This window comes from Mobula birostris, chromosome 1, assembly GCF_030028105.1.
Source record: "Mobula birostris isolate sMobBir1 chromosome 1, sMobBir1.hap1, whole genome shotgun sequence".
In the NCBI taxonomy this organism is placed as follows: Eukaryota; Metazoa; Chordata; class Chondrichthyes; order Myliobatiformes; family Myliobatidae; genus Mobula; species Mobula birostris.
Window position 1 is genome coordinate 114616575 of NC_092370.1, and position 20948 is coordinate 114637522.

Genomic DNA, 20948 nt, shown 5'->3' on the forward strand with positions numbered 1-20948 from the left:
TTCTGAATTTATTCATTGAACAGCACATCCGTTTGGAGGACATTATCCCTTAAACAATAATGTCATACAGAGGCAGTATGTGTGATTGGCTAGGGAAGGTATGTTTGCTGTGGCGTGTGATATTTTAATAAAGAGGCAGAGCTTAGAGCACATATTACTCAATACCCTCTTAATCAAAGATTCTGGGCACAGACCACTTACCTATCCTAGTAGTCAACCCAGGAGAGACTTCACCAATAGTTAATAATGCAAGCTGTCACTCTTGGTGAGGCAGTATTAAATATATATATTTACAAAGGAAAAAGGCAATGTTTGCCTTGATTGTATGAGGATCTGAATTGAAGTGTGCAGGTATTTTACTGGTGAGACCATAAATAAGGTGTACATATTTGATCTGTCAGGTTGCAGAATCATCAGCGCAGAGATAGACTAAGTGTTGGTAAAAAAGGATGAGTGTAGATGGGTGGTAGGGACAGGATGGGCTAATGGGCCCAATTATATGCTATTCTATATTAAGGGGAAATGCAAAGTTTAATTCCTGGGATGCAGGCAAGGTAAGATATCCTAAATCTATAAATAAATATTCCAAGAAAATAAACAGGCTAGGCCTCATTAGTTTTGAGGAATGTGCAGCAATCTCATTGAACCATGTAAACTTCTTACTGGGCTTGAGAGGTTAAGTGGAGGATGAGATTTCTCTTGGCTGGGATGTCTAAAACTACAGATCACAGCCTGAGCCATTCAGAGCTGAGCTAACACAAAATGTCTTCCTGCCCCAGAGGCTGGCACCCTTTGGAATTCTCAGCTTAAGTAAGATGCAAAAGTTCAGTTGCTGACTACATCGACGACCAAGATTAATATCCAAAATTCCACCAAGGTTTTAGGGTTAGCAAAGTGTTGATGTAAAACATCAACCATGATGCCATCAAATAGCAGAATAGGCATTCAAATGTGCTGACGAATGTTACAGAACTGGATTCTAATTAAAAAGAACCATCTGATAAGTTTATGAACACCAATACATGTAATTTATTTAACTCAATTTAAACACACGGGTGCTATGGCAGGATAAGACCTCTTGTCCTTTGATTCCTAATCATTGTGTTACCATCATACAACATAGATGTCAACCTAATGTCTCCTATAGATACTACACCAGCCACTCTCACCCACACTATTCTATACATCTTTGCTGGTGTATAAATATTGACCAGAATACTGCAAAGAACTCTGATACTTCTCTTCAAAACAGTGCTAGAGGACTGTTTACACCCACTTGAGAGTGGAGATAGTCTCTTAGCTTTAGCTTTATTCTGGAAAATATCAACTTTGACAACAGAGCACTTCTCCAGAGCTGCAGTGAAGACCCAGTCTGGATTGATACCCAGACCCAAAGAGTCAGAGAGACACAGCAAGGAAATAGATTCCTAAACTCAATCAGTCTATGTTGATCATCAACTTCCAATTTTTTTTTTTTAAATTCTTCCCACATCCTGTACATAGAACAAGCACTTCAGCCCGTGTCTGTGCCAAATTAACTAAATCTCTTCTGCCTGTACATCATCCATATTCCTCTTATATCTGCCTGCACCACCGCTTCTGTTCCAGATGTTCTCATCAACTTCCCCCAGATCCAACTATACTGGAGTCAATTTACAGTGGCCAATTAACCAAACAGAGTGTACATCTTGGGACACAGGAGGAAACTTCAGAGCAAAAGAAACTGTGCAGTCACAGGGAGAATGAGGAAACACAGCACCCTAGGTCAGGATTGAACCTGGGTTTCTAGGGTGGCATAGCAGTAACTTTGCTAATTATGACACCGGTACTTCTTGGTCCATAGCCAAAAGTACTGCCCACTTTGCTGCTGGTGACACTGTAATGGCATGGTATGGATATACAATTGTGCTAAAAAGTTTGTGAACCCTTTAGAATTTTCTCTATTTTTGCATAAGTATGACCTAAAATGGGATCAGATCTTCACGCAAGTCCTAAAACTAAAGAGAACCCAACTAAGTAACAAAAACATTAAACTTGATTTATTTATTGAGAATTTGATCCAATATTACATGTATTTGTTGGAAAAAGTATGTGAACCTCTAGGATTATTAGTTCATTTAAAGGGGAAATTAAGAGTCAAGTGTTTCAATCAATAGGATGACAATCAGGTGCGAGTGTGTGAGACCCTGCCCTACTTGAAGAACATAAACCTGGGTATTTACTATTTGAGGTTTGATCTTCACCACACAGGTTTCTGGAAGCGTGCCACGCCTCAATTAAAGGGATTTCTGAGGACCTCAGAAAAAAAAAATTGTTGATGCTCACCAGGCTGGAAAAGGATACAAAACCATTTCTAAAGAGCTTGGGCTCCACCAGTCCAGTCAGACAGATGGTGTACAAATGGAGGAAATTCAACACCATTGTTACTTGCTCCAGAAGTGGCCGACCAACAAAAATCACTCCAAAAGCAAGGCGTGTAATATTCCAGGAGGTCACAAAGAACCTCAGGGTAACATCTAAGGAGCTACAGGCCTCTCTTGCATTGGCTAATGTCAGTGTTCATGAGCCTACCATCAGGCAAACACTGAAGAATGGTGTGCATGGCAAGACTGCAAGAAGAAAGCCACTACTCTCCAAGAAGAACATTGCTGCCTGTCTAAAGTTTGCTAAAGACCATGTGGATAAGCCAGAAGGCTGTTGGAAAAATGTTCTGTGGCTGGAGGAGTCCACGATCGAACTTTTTGGCTTAAATGAGAAGCATTATGTTTGGCAAAAAGCAAACACTGCATTCCAGTATAAGAACCTCATCCTACCTGTGAAATATGGTGGTGGCAGTGTCATGGTTAGGTCCTGCTTTGCTGCCTCGGGACCAGGACAGCTTGCCATCATTGAGGGAACTATGAATTCTGAATTGTTCCAGCAAATTCTACAGGAAAATGTCAGGGTATCCAACCGTGAACTGAAGCTCAAGAGAAAGTGGGTCATGCAGCAAAGACAACGATCCTAAACACACACGTCAGTCTAGCAAAGAACGGTTAAATCAGAAAAAATTTCACATTTTGGAATGGCTGAGTCAAAGTCCTGACCTCAATCCTCTAGAAATGTTGTGAAAGGTCCTGAAGTAAGCAGTTCATGCAAGGAAGCCCACCAACATCCCAGAGTTGAAGCAGTTTTATAAGGAGGGATGGTCTAAAATTCCTCCAACCGATGTGCGGAACTGATCAACAACGACAGGAAATGTTTGGTTAAAGTTATTGCTGTACAGGGGATCACACCAGTTAGTGAAAGCAAAGGTTCACATACTTTTTCCAACAAATACATGTAATATTGGATCATTTTTCTCAATAAGTAAATAAATATAACTTTTTTGTGTTATTTAACTGGGTCCTCTTTATCTAGTTTTAGGACTTGTGTGAAGATCTGATCACATTTTAGATCATATTTATGTAGAAATAGAGAAAATTCTAAAGGATTCACAAACTTTCTAGCACCACTGTATTCGCTCTTGTTATCGTCATTCTTGTCCCATTGCCTTCGAACACACATGTAAATTAACAGCTAATTGAAATGTAGCTTTGGCCTCATCACACAAGGCAAGGAGTTTGTCAGCTTCAAAAGAAGCTTGGATGAAAACTAGAAATATGATAGAGTGCTGGAATTTACAGGAGTCCAATAACAACATTAAGAAACTCGATCGTATTACGATAGTACTTTTCACTAGTTTAATTTTCCATACATTTTTGTATCTACATAATTCATTTAAAAATAAACAGATAATGCAAAATAATAATAAACCGGTCTGGCCAAATAAACACAAGTATCCTCAGAATTATCTACAACTACGAAATGTTTTGAAAACAATTAACTTAAAACAGTCTAATACTCATTGTATAGACAAAACAATTTGTGAGTACACGTGGGCAATTTGGAGTTCAATAAGCCAAGCACACAATACTCATCAATGTAATCTTTTTCAAATGCTAGAGAAAAAATTTATACCAAGAAGCCTGGAGGTAGTCTAAATCTCTGAAGCAGGCTTTTACTGACCCAATCCATGAGTGGCTAACTGACTTAAGAAATGCTAAAATTCTCTTCATTCATTGGAGGACACATTCATTTGCCAAGTTCAGATTTTAAAAATACAAACATTGTTCAGATCAGGGTGTTGAAGAACAGGGGCACTTTCAATAAATAGTTTGAGCAATGAAACAAAAAGTTAGAAGTGTATTTCAGCTCTAAGTTCCCTGGAAACTTCAGTCCTCCATTCACAGTATCTTCTGAAGGATAGCGTTGACTAGATCCAATGTTTCGTCACCCACCAGTACAATATCATAGGAGTCCACGTACTTCTCTAAACTTTCTTCCACCTATGCATGTTGAAAAAGAGTTGAGTTTAGAGCCGTTCAGGTGCTACTAAATTACAATGTGACATAAACAGGAATAAATAACAATCTAAAGAAGTAGTACTTGGCAATTTGCTTTACAATGACCATATCTCCCAAAAAATGGCTTCTGAATATTTCTAGTGATAGTCCACCTTGGTCAATAGCACACAACATGAATGGTAATGAAATTATGTCTAAAATTGCCACATCAGACATTAGAATCAGTGGGTCATTGGCATTTCACTGATACTAGCTGCTTGGGTTGCTTAATTAGTGCAAAAGGCACACATATGGTAAAATTCTACAGTTCTCTACAATCTCCAACATCAAAATCTTTATTACCTTATCATTCAAGAATCCAATCTTGAGTATGCTCTCAATATTTTGAACACCATCTGCCATACTCAAGTCACCCAACGAATCTCCCAGAAGAATGATGTTACAATTGTCCTTCAGTTTGTTGAAGTACTCAGAGCTCTTCAAGGCTCCATCATGTTTATTATAAACATGGATGAGTTCACCTTTAAAGCCTTTCAGGACTCCCTGAAACATAAATGATAAGTTACTGTGGTTACCCCATTAAGTGGCTTTCTTGCAGCTGACATCAAAAATTTCACTTTTCATGACCTCATATGTAGCAAAATATACATGCTGTTACCAACTAGAAGAAACTATGGTCAATTAACATTATAATTCAGTTGATCAGATTCAAACATCTAGTTTTCCTAAATTATTAACTTGCCAACACAGGAGACTCTGGTGTTATGACAATTCTTTTAACAGAAATTTGTCCACAAGTTTGGGACATTTACAGGAAAAAAAGAAAATACTTTTCCTCCAACTTGTATTTCTTGATGCATGCATAAATTATGTGGCCTCATGTTATGGGAAATTGTGATACGCTGTTTTCTAGAAACCCAACTCCCCCTTCAACATGACAGTTGTGTCTGAACTATAATTCGTAGCACAATGAAATAAGTATCAAGGTCAACAACTTACCTTCTCATCAAAATCCATGAAGTTGGAGACTACTTTCACATTGGAGTGGAAGACCCCGCCCTGAGAAATTACCTCTTCCAGCACATCACCAATACCGGCTGAAAAAATGAACACCGGGATGTTGTGTTCATTCAGTTTGTCGAAAAACACCTCATAACCATCCCTGCAAAACCACAATACATTTTACATTACAGACCTCAAACCAAGTTTAATCCAAATCATCACAAACGGGAGAAAAGCTGCAAATGCTGGAAATCCAAGCAACACATACAAAATGCTGGAGATGTCCTCTTCTTTCAAAGGGGCTTCCCTTCCTCCATCATCAACGCTGCCCCCAACCGCATCTCTTCAATTTCATTCACCCCATTCTCCTGCTACCCTTCCAGGGATAGGGTTCCTCTTGTCCTCACCTACCACCCCAGCAGCCTCCTCGTCCAGCAAATAATTCTCCAGAACGTCCACCATCTCCAATGGGATCCCATCCCAAGCACATCTCTCCCTCCCCCCACTTTCTGCTTTCCGCGGGGACTGTTCCCTAACTGATTCCCTTGTCCATTCGCTCCTCCCCACTGATTTCCCTCCTGGCACTTATCCTTGCAAGCGGAATAAGTGCTACACCTGCCCCTATACCTCCTCTCTCACTACCATGACACTTCACTTGAGAGTCTGTTGGGGTCGTGTACTGTGTCTGGTGCTCCGGGTTAGACCCGATGTAGATTGGGAGACTGCTCTGCCGAGCACACGTGCTCCGTCCACCAGAAGAAGCGGAATCTCCCAGTGTCGTGATGAGGCCACACTCAGGCTGGCAGAACAACACCTCGGTAGCCTCCAACCTAATGGCATGAACATCGATTTCTCGAACTTCAGGTTAAATGGCGGGAGGAGAAGATGGCAGTGCACCGCGCGTGCGCAGCTCTCCGGTGAAAAATGATGTTGTATCTGTTAAATAGGGGCCATGGACAATTTCTGATTTGATGGAGATAGAGGTGAAAGCACAGAGGAACATCTGGAGAAATTTCTGAAACGCCCATCCGCTGCTGTCGTTACTGCGTGGTCGGGAATCTTTCGGAGGGTAGGCCTCAAAATCCCCGGCCTTGCCTGCTTTTGGCAACTGAGAAAGAGGTCGAATAGCTTGGACAGAGATGGCGCTCAGTACTCGGTGTCGGAAAGCTGATCAGAGCTCGAAGTTTTCAGATGACTCAGAGTCGGATTGTGGTCGGCATGGCAGGGAGAGTTTTTTCTTCCCTCTCCCGTCTGCGTGAGATGTGGGACACTTGAGAAACTTTGAACTTTACTGTGCTCACGGACTTCATCAAGTTATGGTATTGTTGCACTGTTGTAACTATATATATAATTATGTGGTTTTGTCAGTTTGTTCAGTCTTGGTTTGTCCTGTGTTTTGTGATATCACACCGGAGGAAATAATGTATCATTTCTTAATGCATGCATTACTAAATGACAATAAAAGGGGACTACGTGTCTTCATAATCTAAAATACCCCCTCACATATCCTTCACCATTCCCCATCCCCTTTTCCCTCTTTCACCTTACCTCCTCGCTGCCCATCATCTCCCTGTGGTACTCCTCCCCCTTTTCTTTCTGCCTTCTGTCCTCTCCCATTAGATTCCTCCTTCTCCAACCCTGTATCACTTTCACCAATCAACTTCCCAGCTCTTTACTTCACCTCCAACGCCCCCCCTTCCCGGGTTTCACCTATCACTTTGTGTTTCTCTCTCCCCTCACCTCACCTTTTAAATTACTCATCTTTTTTTCTTCAGTCTTGATGAAGGGTCTCAGTCTGAAACGTCAACTGTACTTTTTTCCATGGATGCTGCCTGGCCTGCTGAGTTTCTCCAGCTATTTGTGTGCGTTGTTGAACAAGTCCTGTTATTTACATCTATGAGAATCACAGACTATACCCAGTACTTAATCCAAAACCCCCCAGTACCTCAGAACCACATCCGATTCCCTCACCACCGCAGCCAATTTCTCTTTCTGAATTCCTTGTTCAATCAATAAGGTGTGAGATTTTGTCCACCTATACACAGAAAATTTTCAGTCAGATGTTCGTTACCAGAAATACATAAAAACCAGAAAACTCAAGAGAATTACTTCTGCCTTTTTATAAGGATACTCTTTTCCACATAAAAGTGTAAATAATGAACCTCAAGATATTTATTTAGTTGGCTCGTAACATAGATTAGTATTCAAAAAATAATTTAAAGATGATTGCAATCTCCTTTCCCTACATTAAAAAACTGATACAATCTTTGATGTTGAGCATATTAAGGATTATATACCTTGTGTGACCAATAAGTTCAACATACAAACACTGGTTTCCAATCCAGTCACTAAATGGAGCTCTCACTGAAAATGAGCATAAGAAAATCAACACATGGAACTGAATTAATACTAACTTGTGGGGCACTGTACTTGCGCTACTAAACTTAATCTGATTTGCCAGTGAATCCATACACACAAATATGGCCAACTCTTATCGGCCCTTCAAAATGTCCAGTAAACCAATAAGCGCTGAGCTCTCCAGTACCACCCGCATCAAAACAGGATTCAAACAAAACACACATCTTCCCTCAATGATTTAATTGTATATCCATTGTTATTACTGGGTCATGAATACAGTGATCAGATTTGGATTCCAAACCTCCCAAAGGGAATCCCCTCAAAGGCAGTGGGTTGCTACTGATCATTGCTTGGGGCAAGGAGGAGATAGTCAGACATTCCTAAGATAGTATCCTGTTAAGTTTAGAGACACCATAGAGAAACGCTGACCAAAATTCTGCAAGCTAGAGTAAGTTATGACAGCTCAAGAGAAATACATAAAGCAGAATTTACTTCCAATAAATCCTAGCTTTTTACAAGGAAAAAAAAATCAGAGATTGATAATATAGACAACTATATTATAATATGTGAAGTACAACTTTAAACTGACATCTCTACTTAGGCCAAAACTGCAAGTTCATACAAGCTGAGGTTATTTAAGATGTTGGTAAAGATTTGTAGCTCGGATCGAGGATGTTGTGGTTATATTTACAAAATTCCATGAACTAGTAATACTCCGACGTATCCTGGCTGGTCATTCACTATCAGCAAAGACCACCACATCTTTAGAATAAGACTGAACATCAAGGTGAAAACCATAACTGTAATCTTACCAGCATTACCCAAGTGCCAAAACTAAATGACAGAAAATGCTACGCGGAAGTACTGTTTTGTGTAGTTTGTTCTTATCCAGAGTCATCATTTATCAGGATGGGCATTTATCAGGATTAGTATTAGATGAAGATATAACCACATTCTCAGATTCAACTCATACAGGATGAAAACTGAGCACTTACCATTCCACCATGAAAGGGTATTTTTCCTCAGTGCTAATGCTGGGATCAACTTCAATTGGATAGTATTTGTTTCTAATCTGCAGCAACTGCAAGAATGAAAAAAAAACATAAATAAAATTTGAAAAATAAACCCAATGGGAAAGAAAATGATGTTTTTGGTTGAAAGGAGTACCTTCTTCCTACATTCCTCTGTGATTAACTTGCAGTTGTCAATGACGTCTGTCAAAATTTAAAAAATGATGAAGGAATATTACTGTTTAGCAGTATGTAGCAAAAATTAATTGCATAATTCAAATAATAATTTCCTTAGAACATATGGCTCACAAGTGTCATCTCCTTTGCTCACTAATTTTCTCCATAAGCCATTCTGTCCACACTTTTGTCATCAGCCCTTAGTGAGTTGGTGAGTGGTAGAATCTGGAGGATCAATCTACATAGTAGGACAGTGTACTGCTACCAGCCTCCATGTCTTTGTGACGTGGGAGGACACTGTCGGACCTGGGTAAACTCCAATCAGACACCAATAAAGGTCAGGAATGTACTCAAGTTGATAAGAGTTGCAGCTGTATTACTATGCCTTTACCAACTATTAGTTGTATGGCAAAATAATCTTGTTTTATAAGGTCAAAATGCCCAGCTGTCATATGATCACAGGTTACCAATATCTTTAATATCAATGTGAAAAGTCCATACATCTGAGAGCTGTGTGGTGATGTGTTCAGCCCCCTCCTTGGCCAATGATGCAAAATAGCAGTTGCCAAATGACGTAAAGCTGGAGAAAGGTTGATAAGTATCCCCAGCAATGTCATCATTGTCTGTACCTGCATATTGATCAAAAACATTCTATCCATGCAGGGACACAACTGCATAGGTGGATATTGAAGTTTTCAAACAGATGGACAAAATAACCATTAATCTGAAAAGTTTAAAATGAGGTAAAACTCAATACACTTCATAATACAAAGTAAATTACTGCAAGTCAGCATGTGTTACATAGTGATTTAACAGCTGGGGCTGCTGTTACGTAGCTCCAGTGACCTGGATTTAATCCTGACCTTTGAAACTCTGCAGTTCCTGTGATTGTAATCTGTTTTCCCTCCCATATCCCAAAGAAATGCTGGTGGATTAATTGACTACTGGAATTTTCCTCTAGTGGAAGTGGGTGGTAGGAGAATTGCTGGGAGTCATCAGGCACATGAGAAAGAAGAGATTATTACAAGTGAGTGGGGGAATATGACTGATAGGGTTTCTTTGGAAGTTGGTACAGACTCAATGGGCCTAATGGCCTCCTCTTAAGTTCTAAAGAAATAAGAAAATAAAACTGATTAAGAGGTTCAACAAATAGTTACAATGTATAGTATTTACCACACAACATTGACAAGATTTAAGAACCGTGATACAACAGCACCAGGAAGCAGATTTTGAAAATTTGAATCAACAGATTTCTGGATGATGAATGAATACCGCCATTCAGTAAAAAGTTGGCATCAATAAGGTGATGGCTCCAGAATTTATGGTTGCAGACTTTTTCCACCAATGTGACTAATATACAAAAATACCTACTGTGACAGGTTGAACATCTTTTTCCGTTATGTAAGAACTTGCTCAGCGTCATATCAAAATCCGTGATTATCTGCTCAAAATTATTTAAAAAAAATAAAGTAATTACATCACATTATATTGTTCACACAAATGGGCATAAAGCATAACAAAAATACACCAAGCTAGCAAAAATTACAGAAGCAACACACACAAAATGCTGGAGGAACTCAGCAGGCCAGGCAGCGTCTATGGAAGAGTAAGCAGTTGACATCCTTCATCAGGGCTCAATCATTTGAGTCCTGAATTATAGAAAGCACCTTTCCAGTTTATATCAGAGCTGGCAAGGTCACTGATCCTCTTCCTTGTTCCACAGATACAGTCAGACCTGGGGCATGGACATTCTAGATAATTACTCAATGTTACTCAAGTTACCATGACGCTGAATACAGTATCTCAAAATTTAACAATCAAGATTCCCAACACACTACACGAAAAGCCTGGGTGATGGTGACTGAAAATATAGTCAGATTATAGCTGTTAAACTTTTATTTGATTTTAAAATATGAAATATAAATATTTAATACTTCAAAATGAAGCACCCACCAATCCTTCTGCCAGTGGAAACATTTTCCCCAATTTATTCTATCAAAACCCCCACACTATTTTGATCTGTTCTGTTAAATTCTTCTCTGCTCAAAGGAAAACCCATGTCTAACTCTGCTCTGTAACTCCTTAATCTTAGCTGGTAGATAGATTGCTTACCTGAAGTTTTGATGCTCCTCCTTTAATGAGACCACATATGATTTCCTCTACCCTTTCAGGATTCCTAATATGGACAGTTTTCTTCTGGAACTCTGGCATCTGTGAGAAGCAAAATTACAGTGGGTACTATGGTCACACAGGAAGAAGTAGCTTGGATAAAAATGTCTTAAATCATCATCTTTTATGCAGTTTTACACTACTCATTAGATATCTCGTGAAATATAACAATGTGTCACATGATTAAATCATAGCAGATAAGACTGCTAAATAATATGTGAAGAAATTAGGAATTCAATGAAACCTAAATATACCTTCACTCCATCCGCAACAGGCCAGGTTACCCAGTAGCCACCCATTTTAGTTCTATTTCCAATTTCCATTCTGACATGTCAGTCCATGGCCTCCTCTACTGCCACTCTCAGACTGGGGGAGCAACACTTCATATTCTGTCTGGGTAGCCTCCAACCTGATGGCATGAAGATCGATTTTTCAAACTTCTAGTAATTTCTTCCCTATTCTCCTTCTGTCTTTTTTCCATTCCACATTTAAGATCCCCTCTTACCCCACTTTTTCTCATCTCCCTCCGGGTGCCCCTCCTCCTTCCTCTTCTCCCATGGTCCACACTCCTCTATCTGATTAATTTTTCTTTCGCCTTTTACCTTTTCTACCTATCACTTTATACCTCTACCCCACCCTCCCACCCACCTTCCCCCTCACCTGGCTTCACATATCACCTCACTCAACCTTCTCATTCTGGTTCCCTCTCCCTTACTTTCCAGTCCTGATGAAGGTTCTTGGCCCGAAACTTCGACTGTTTATTCCTCTCCAAATATACGTCCTGACCTGCAGATTTCCTCCAGGATGAGGCGTGTGTTACTTTGGAATTCCAGCACCTGCAGAATCTCTTGTATACTACTATATTTCTATGCAGTTTGGTGAAAGCATCCATATTCAAGTTCCCTTTAATTTCAGGAACTTATTTCATAGTCAAAATTTAACCTAAGTGCACCAAATTAAATGATAAACTACCTTGTGAAATTCTTGCTACTAGCAAATTACAAGAAAAAGCAGCAAATAGGTTTAAAATAAAGACTGAAAATTAAAGATAGTTATACAGGACAGGGGATCAGAGATAACATTCATTAATTCTCTAACTCTTTTATAAACCAATATCTCTACATAAAAGCAATTCAGGTTCCAAGGCAGTTGACACTTCAATATACTTTTTAACATTTGCAGCAGCTTCTGATGGTTAAAATATGCCTCATATATTCAGGAAACAACATTAAACTTACTATAGAATGCTTTTGATTGTTCAGGATACACCATGATGCTCCAGTTTTTACACCAACACGTCAAATGATCTGTTATAATTACTACACAAGGCAACATATATTGTGTTCACCCCACAAAAAGTGCAAGTTCTTGCGTGGCCACTCTGGTGAATGATATCTGTAATCTGTCAAGTAGGGTGCCGTGCACAATGCTGATTTGATGGAGACAGACGTGAGAGAACAGAGGAACATCTGGAGAAACTTCTGAAATGCCTTTTTCACTGCCGCTGTTACTGTGTGATCCTGAATCTGCAGAGGGGAAAGCCTCGAATCCTCGGCTTTGCTTGCTGCTTGGCGGCCGGGACGGGGTCGAAGCGCTCGGCAGAGATGGTGCTCGGTGCTGAAGGGCTGGTTGGAGGCTTGAAGTTTTCAGACGGACTCAGAGTTGGCTGGGTCGGGTGCTTCCAATGCATCGACAGTTATTGGTGCCCGGAGGTTTATGGCAGAGACAGTTTCTCCCTTCTGCCGCCTGCTATCGGGGACTGTCGGGAGTTGATCGGAACTTAGAGACTTTTTTTTAAACCGTTCCCATGGTCTGCTCTTTATCAAATTATGGTATTGCTTTGCACTGCTGTAACTATATGTTATAATTATGTGGTCTTGTCAGTGCTAGTCTTTGGTTTGTCCCTTTTTTTTGTGAAATGACTCTGGAGGAACATTGTATCATTTCTTAATGCATGCATGCATTTCTAAATGACAATACACGAGGACTGAGTGTACTCATAATCTAATCTAATCTAAATTCACTTCATTTTGGAATACGTACTTCTTTCCCAGCTATGATTAATTGACTTGAAAGAGGGCAAAGGAATGACTGACAGAATTTAACTCAGACAAGTGCGATATCCCAACTAATGGAATGGTGCCGCAGCAACAACCTGACACTCAACGTCAGTAAGATGAAAGAGCTAATTGTGGACTTCAGGAAGGGTAAGACGAAGGAACACATATCAATCCTCAGAGGGATCAGAAGTGGAGAGAGTGAGCAGCTTCAAGTTCCTCGGTTTCAAGATCTCTGAGGATCTAACCTGGTCGCACCATATCAATGTAATTATAAAGAAGGCAAGACAGTGGCTATACTTCATTAGGAGTTTGATGAGATTTGGCATGTCAACAAATACACTCAAAAACTTCTATAGTTGTACCATGGAGAGCGTTCTGACAGGCTGCATCACTGTCTGGTATGGAGGGGCTACTGCACAGGACCAAAAGTTGTTGCAGAAGGTTGTAAATCTAGTCAGCTCCATCTTGGGTACTAGCCTACAAAGTATCCAGGACACCTTTAGGGAGCAGTGTGTCAGAAAGGCATCGTCCATTATCAAGGACCTCCAGCACCCAGGGCATGCCCTTTTCTCACTGTTACCATCAGGTAGGAGGTACAGAAGCCTGAAAGCACACACTCTGTGATTCAGGAACAGCTTCTTCCCCTCTGCCATCCGATTCCTAAATGGACATTGAATCTTTGGACACTACCTCACTTTTTTTTTTTACATATTCAGTATTTCTGTCTTTGCACATTTTTAAAAAAATCTATTCAATATACATAATTGATTTATTATTTTTTTAAATTTATTTTTTTCTCTGCTAGATTATGTATTGCATTGAACTGCTGCTGCTAAGTTAACAAATTTCACGTCACATGCCGATGATAATAAACCTGATTCCGATTCTGAAGTGATGTATTTTGGGAAGTAACTAGAGCAGAGCAGTAGAGTTCTGGGGAGAATTGTTGAACGGAGTGACCTAGGGGTACAACTATACAGTTCTCTGAAAGAGGCAACATAGGTAGATAAGTAGTGAAGGAGGTTAAGATATGTTTGCTTCATCAGCCAAGGCAATGAGAACAAAAGTTGCTATGTCATGTAACAGTTGCACAAAATATTGTCTAGTCCCCACTTGGAATATTATGCACAGTAATGGTTGCCACACTTTGCAGGAATGTGATTATGCTAGACGGGGTATAGGGAAGATGTAAGAATTAGCCCTAGACGTGGTTCCATGCTACTTAAACACCTAATTAAATAATCCCTTCAGCCGACACAATGTACATATCCCTCCATTCTCTGTGCAGTCATCTGTCTATACAAGAGCCTCTTAAATGCCTCTATCCATCACCAGCCTAGTGTATTTAAAGCACCCATCACTGTTAAAAAGGTAGGATCTTTAACAGTGGGGAGACACAGAAGGATCTTGAAACCCAAGTCCACAGATGCCTTAAAGTTGCCACACAAGTTAATAGGGTGGTTAAAAAGGCACATGGTCTGCTGGCCTTCATTAGTCAGGGGACTGAGTTCAAAGGCTGGAAAGTAATGTTGCACCTTTACGAAGCTCTTGTTAGATCACACTTGGAGGATCAAGTTCGTTTCACTACAGAAAGGATGTGGATGCTTTAGAGAGGGTTCCGAGAAGATTTATAGGATGCTTTCTGGATTAAAGAACAGGTCCAAGGAGGAAAGGTTGGGTGATCTAAGGTTTTTCTCTTTTAATTACGGAGGATGAGATGCACAGCCCTCAGGGCTGTGTCCTAAGCCCCCTCCTTTACACTCTGTATACCCATGACTGTGTCGCCACCCACAGAAAACAACCTCTCCCTCAATGTCGCAAAAACAAATGAGCTGGTTGTATACTACAGGAGGAATGGAGACGGGCTAACCCCTATTGACATAATGGATCTGGGATTGAGCAGGTGAACAGCCTCAAGTTCCTCAACATACACATCACTGAGGATCTCAAGTGGTCTGTACGTAGCGGCTATGTGGTGAAAAAAGCACAACAGCGCCTCTTTCATGTTAGACAGTTGAAGAAGTTTGGCATGAGTCCCCAAATCCTAAGGACTTTCTACAGTGGCACAATTGAGAGCATCCTGACTGGCTGCATCACTGCCTGGTATGGGAACTGTACTTCCCTCAATTGCAAGATTCTGCAGAAGTTAAGATTCTGTAGATGTGAACTTCCCACTATTCAGGACATTCACAGAGACAGGTGTGTAAAAAGGGCCTGAAGGACCATTGGAGACCCAAGTCACTCCAACCACAAACTGTTCCAGCTGCTATCATCCAGGGAACAGTACCGCAGCATTAAAGCCAAGACCAACAGGCTCCGGGACAGCTTCTCCCACCAGGCCATCAGACTGATTAATTCATGCTGAAACAAATGTATTTCTATGCTATATTGACTATCCTGTTGTACATACTATTTTTTACAAATTACTATAAATTGCACATTCAGGAGGAGACATAACATAAAGATTTTTACTCATGTTTGTGAAGAATGTAAGAAACAAAGTCAATTCGATTCAATTTGATAGAGCTGTTTACGATTATGAGATGTGGACAGAGCATACAGACAATACCTTTTTCCCAGGGCAGCAACGGCCTATACCAGAGGACATGTGTTTAAGGTGAGTGCAAGAAAGCTTAGGACAGATGTCAGAGGAAGGCAAGGAAGATTTTTTTTTTAAAATACCTTTTTTTCCAAACCCAGAATGGAGGGTGTCTAGAACACACCCTTAGATAAGCACATGGATACAACAAAAAAGGAGGGTTATGAGTCATATAGGAATGCAGAGTTAGATTAGCTCAAGAAAACATAGTGGGTCAAAGGGCTCGTACTGTGCTGTACTGTCCCAATACCAGACCCTTTAACCCTGGGGAAAAAATATACTGAATAATTATTCTATCTATGCCTCTCATAATCTTATGAACACTTAGCAGGTCTCCCCTCAACTTGCATCACTTCAGAGAAAACAACCCAAGTTTATCCAACCTTTCCTTTTTGCACATACCCCCAATCCAAGGAATATCTGTTTAATCATCTTCTTAATCCTTCTCAAGGTCTCCACATACTTTCTATAATGGGATGACCGAAACTGAATGCAATATTGCAGATGCAGCCTAACCAGAGCTTTATGAAGCTGCAACATAACTTCCTGACTTATGAACTTAATGACTCAACTCATAAAGACATGCTCAGACTGAAGTGCTGAGTTATGAAGGAGAGATTGGATAGGTTGGGACTGTTTACCACTGCAGCAGAGAAGGTTTATAAACCCTTTATAAAGGTGTATAAAGTTATGCACTGTTTAAGGGCTGTTAGGTAGCCAGTCATGATCTTTTCCCCAGAAGAGTCTAAAACTTGAGGGCACAGGTTTAAGTAGAGATGGGAGAGATTTAAAAAGAGGATTGAAGGGGAAGTATTTCCACACAGAGTGCGATGGATATTTGGAAAAAGCTGCTAGATGTGGTGGTAGGGGTGGGTGAAATTACAACATTAAAAGAGACATTCAGTTAGGTTCATGGACAGACAAGTTGGGACAAAGGGTCCTTTTCTGTGCTTTGTAATCTTAGGATCTCTTTGCCAACATCAGTCACTATCAATTCTACTGGGGGCTCCAGCATACTCTAACCATTGTCATCATGCTAGCTGAACAACAAATCACACTGAACTTCAACAGTGCTAAATTTAAAAAATAAACATGCTGAATTGATTTAACAAAAACAGTTTGTAAAGTGCTATATAAAAACTGAAATATTATGGAAGAATGGCAAAATATTAAAAACACAGAACAAAGTATATTTGGTTTTAAGTATTTATTTGACAGATTGAATCTATACAAAATCAATTGGATTAAGGGCTAAAGGAATTATTGATCAATTAATTACCCCTTAATAAAACCATTACAGTTCATTCATCAAAGAATGTAGTCTGGTAATTTCAGGCGTTTGCTTGGGGTTAAGGAAGACTTACTTCTACCACAGTTCTGCAGGTTCTAAGGTGACTAATAAGTTTTATGTGAGATCTACAAGTTTCTTCCCTCAGTAGTACAGGTGGAGTTGTGAATGGGTGGATTGTTTAGTATGCTTTTGCTAGTATCCAGGTTGCACTTGGTCCTCACTGGGACATGGTGCTTGGTACCTTCATATACGCATCGTCAACTGACCAAATCTTTATTACCCTTGAATTAGTTATGCTCAGAATAATAGTTATGCAGGACAGAAACAGGCCCTAAAGCCCAACTTGTCCTCGCTTCTCACAATGGCTATATAACCTTTTCCATTTGCCTGTGTTTAGACAATATCCCTCTAAACCTTTTTCTACCTAGATACACCTGTCCAGATTTATTTTAAACACGTTTTCTATAACAGCTTCTTCCAAATATAGTCCACCCTCTGAGTGAAAAAGTTGCCCCTTAGCTTCCCTTTACTATTCTAGTAGGGCCACCAAGATGTTGCGTATTGAAAGGTTATTAACAAGTCATTAAGGATATTTGGTTTTCTTCTGCTCCCTTGGAAGGCAATGACGGAGCTAAAGGTTGTATGGTTGTTTCAGGAGCCTACAATCAAGAATAAAGACAATCAGAGCAGATTGTGTATCCAAAACCTTACACATGGCAAGGTTGGTCAACGACAGGACAATGATATTGGTTTGCCTATTTTGATAGTATACAGTAAGATTTTGTGTCAATAGCATTGATAGTACATCACTAATGCTCTGAAGTGCCCAAACTACAATGTCTATAACATGTAAAGGACTGCAGGATGACTGCTGAGTAGACCATCAGGTTTGTGCTGTGTTTAGATATCAGGCTTTCTTCAAAAAGCTGCGTCAATGCATTCAGTAATGGATCTCATAATTAGAGTTTCATTTTGTCCAGAGGTGGCTCCTGAGTTGCTCAAAGTGATACAGGAACTCAACAATAGTTTTGAAGATGGAATCAAACATACGCATACACAAACATCTGCACAATGTAATGAGCCAACATTGGGTAATTTTGGTTTCAGAGTCGAGGGGATGAAAGTTGAACCATTCTGGCTTGTCCTGTGGAATAACAACTTCACTGCCAAGGTGAGGTGCAGTGCGATGAAAATTGTTCGGGGCAGCCAAATCTGACAAAAATCTTTCATAATCCTTCACATTGAGGAAAAGGCTTTTATGAAGATGAAAAAGATTGATGCATTTTTCTTGGTTTTTTTTGCATTGTTATCATATCTGTGGGCCCTCTTGCATGGCACCTGTGGAAGGAACCGTTGGCTACTCAGAGGCTCAAGTTATGAAAATTTTCACTGTGACATGGCTGGGATCCTACTATGTAATTACTATTTGATGGTAGGCCATGATTACGATACCTCTGAGATTCCATGGTTTGTTTTTACCTTTTTGAAGGCAAGGTCAAAAAATTCAGTCCAGAACTGCTTTCTGAAGGATTTTGTCTGTTTTGCAATCTCAACTCCACCCCCACCAAGATGATGGTGGCTGAGTGAGATGTACAGCACTGAGCCAGGGTCAGGGTTGGGGTTAGGGTTAGATGAATCCTCCTTCTCTTCCAGTAGTTAATGCTTGGGGTCCACCAGGTGAATGCTGACAGGAAGACTGAATTTCTTTTATTTTACTGGCAGAAGCTTTTGGAGGGAGGTGATTGGGAAGGAAAGGGTATATTCTGGGCTTCAATCTACATGAGTGGTGGGGGGGTCCCCAAGAAGCAGATGGGATCCTGGGATGTTGTAAAGAGTATGAGCCAGGGAACAGGTGCATGTGAGGGGGAGGACTGTGAACAACACAGATTTCTGATACTATTTACTCTGGTTTTGTTCAATAATCTTATCAAAGACCATACAAAAGAGCAAAAACAAAGCCTCCTTTCCATGTTCTCTCCTGCTAGTTACACCCTCAAATAAAAGCACACCATGATTTCACTTTCCATATGGTTTTGACCAATTCAGTTATTACTTTTATGTTATCAATACCTGATGCTTAAAAAGACAAGAATTTGTCCACTACTGATGTCAGGATAACCAGCTTGTCAGTTTTTTTTATTCTTCCTCCTTCCTCATATAGTGGGCTTATATTTGGTCTTTCCAATTTGGGGAAATTATGGAATCTGCGGATTTCTTTTTTCAGAAAATGACAATCAGCACCATGCACTATCTCCACAGCCACTGTCAGGATGGGGACGCAAATCATCAGGATGTGACTTTATTCCTAAATGTAGCTTTTCAATTCCTTGAGTTTTGTTTACACTTCTTTCAAACTAGTGCATTGCATTTGGTGCACACAGTGTTGTCTCCTTGCCTTCACAGGCGAAACCAACTACATATTTGGTGACTGCTTTATAAAGAATGTTTGTTTGGTCCATAAAGAACACCCTTTTGGGCAACTCATTTTGAATCGGAACTGGCCAGTTCAACAATAAGGTTTAACATCCATAATATTAACTTTGTATCTCCTTTATCTAGTTACTGCCACATCCGCTGGTCATTTTCAGTATTCACCCGAAAGATTGTTGACCTGAAATATCAACTTTTCTTTGTGCCCTGCCCCTCCCATCCAAATGCTACCCAAGTATGCATGGGTAATCTATGAACCAGTCAGTTTTGTAATCACCATTTAACCTTGGACTCGCCCTCTTGACAACATTCCATTTGCCTATTTCTCCCCCTCACTTCCTGCAAATTAAAACTATCCCAGTTCTGATGAAGTGTCTTGACTTGAAATGGTAAATGCTTCTCTTTCCACAGATGTTGCTTAACTTGCTTATTGCCTCAAGTATGTTCAGTTTCTTTTCAGATTCCCAGCATCTGTATTTTTTTAATTTTCAATTTGTGTGAGGTCTCCAATGTTGCACTACTTTCGTTACACGTTCATTTAATTTCTTCATTTATATACCATGTCCCAAATCTCCATTACAGCTTCAAACACTTCAGACAACTTGAATCAACATTCCCTTTTCCTTACTGTTTCTCAGCAAGAGCTAAATTGACTTACATAGAAAACCTACAGGCCCTTCGGCCCACAATGCTGTGCAGAACATGTACTTACTTTAGAAATTACCTCGGGTTACCCATAGTCCTCAATTTTTCTAAGCTCCATGTACCTATCCAGGAGCCTCTTAAAAGACCCCAATAGATCTGCCTCTACCACCATCGCCAGCAGCCCATTCCATGCACTCACCACTCTCTGCGTAAAAAGCTTACCCCTGACGTCTCCTCTGTACCTGCTTCCAAGCACCTTAAAACTGTGTCCTTTCATGTTAGCCATTTCAGCCCTGGGAAAAAGCCTTTGACTATTCACACGATCAATGCCTCAATTTGTGTTTTTAATTTACTGAACTTTCCCTCCACTACCTTTATCCCATTCTTTAAAAGGCTATCCTGATTTTTGTTCATTTAAGTGCTCATTTTCTAAAAAATAACCCAAATAACCATATCTCTGTAATGGTGATTGGATCATATCCGTTCAATTCTACTTGCACCATTAATTCATGTATCTTGTTAATGAACATTACCTCTTTCCCAGAACTAATGCCAGTATCTCATGAATTTAAATGCATTCATCCCACACCAATCTTCCACTCTCTAATGTTACCAACACAATTCTCTAATCTTATTGCACCTATTCCGATTTTCTTGTGACTCAGGTACTAGTGGAGACTATTGCCTTCATGGCTCTGCTTTCTAATTTTGACCCCAGTGAGCCATTTCTGTAGCAGGACAAACTCCTTGGTCTAATCATATGTCTTTGGTTCCAAGAAGGACCACGACAATCTTCCCTTCCATGCTCCAGGCATCGCAACC

General features: G+C 40.1%; 1 protein-coding gene across 1 annotated transcript in view; it reads right to left on the minus strand.

Moving 5' to 3' along the window:
* Positions 1-3708: 3708 nt before the first annotated feature.
* The window catches only part of nt5c3a (5'-nucleotidase, cytosolic IIIA), a 44255-nt gene continuing 27015 nt past the window's right edge, over positions 3709-20948 (minus strand). Inside the window, exons 2-9 of the mRNA XM_072260583.1 lie at positions 11045-11143; positions 10304-10373; positions 8913-8959; positions 8741-8826; positions 7333-7422; positions 5385-5547; positions 4728-4928; positions 3709-4367 (exon numbers count right to left, since the gene is read on the minus strand). Coding sequence (XP_072116684.1) covers positions 4266-4367; positions 4728-4928; positions 5385-5547; positions 7333-7422; positions 8741-8826; positions 8913-8959; positions 10304-10373; positions 11045-11143 — 858 coding nt within the window. The 3' untranslated portion in view covers positions 3709-4265. The remainder of the gene's footprint in view (positions 4368-4727; positions 4929-5384; positions 5548-7332; positions 7423-8740; positions 8827-8912; positions 8960-10303; positions 10374-11044; positions 11144-20948) is intronic.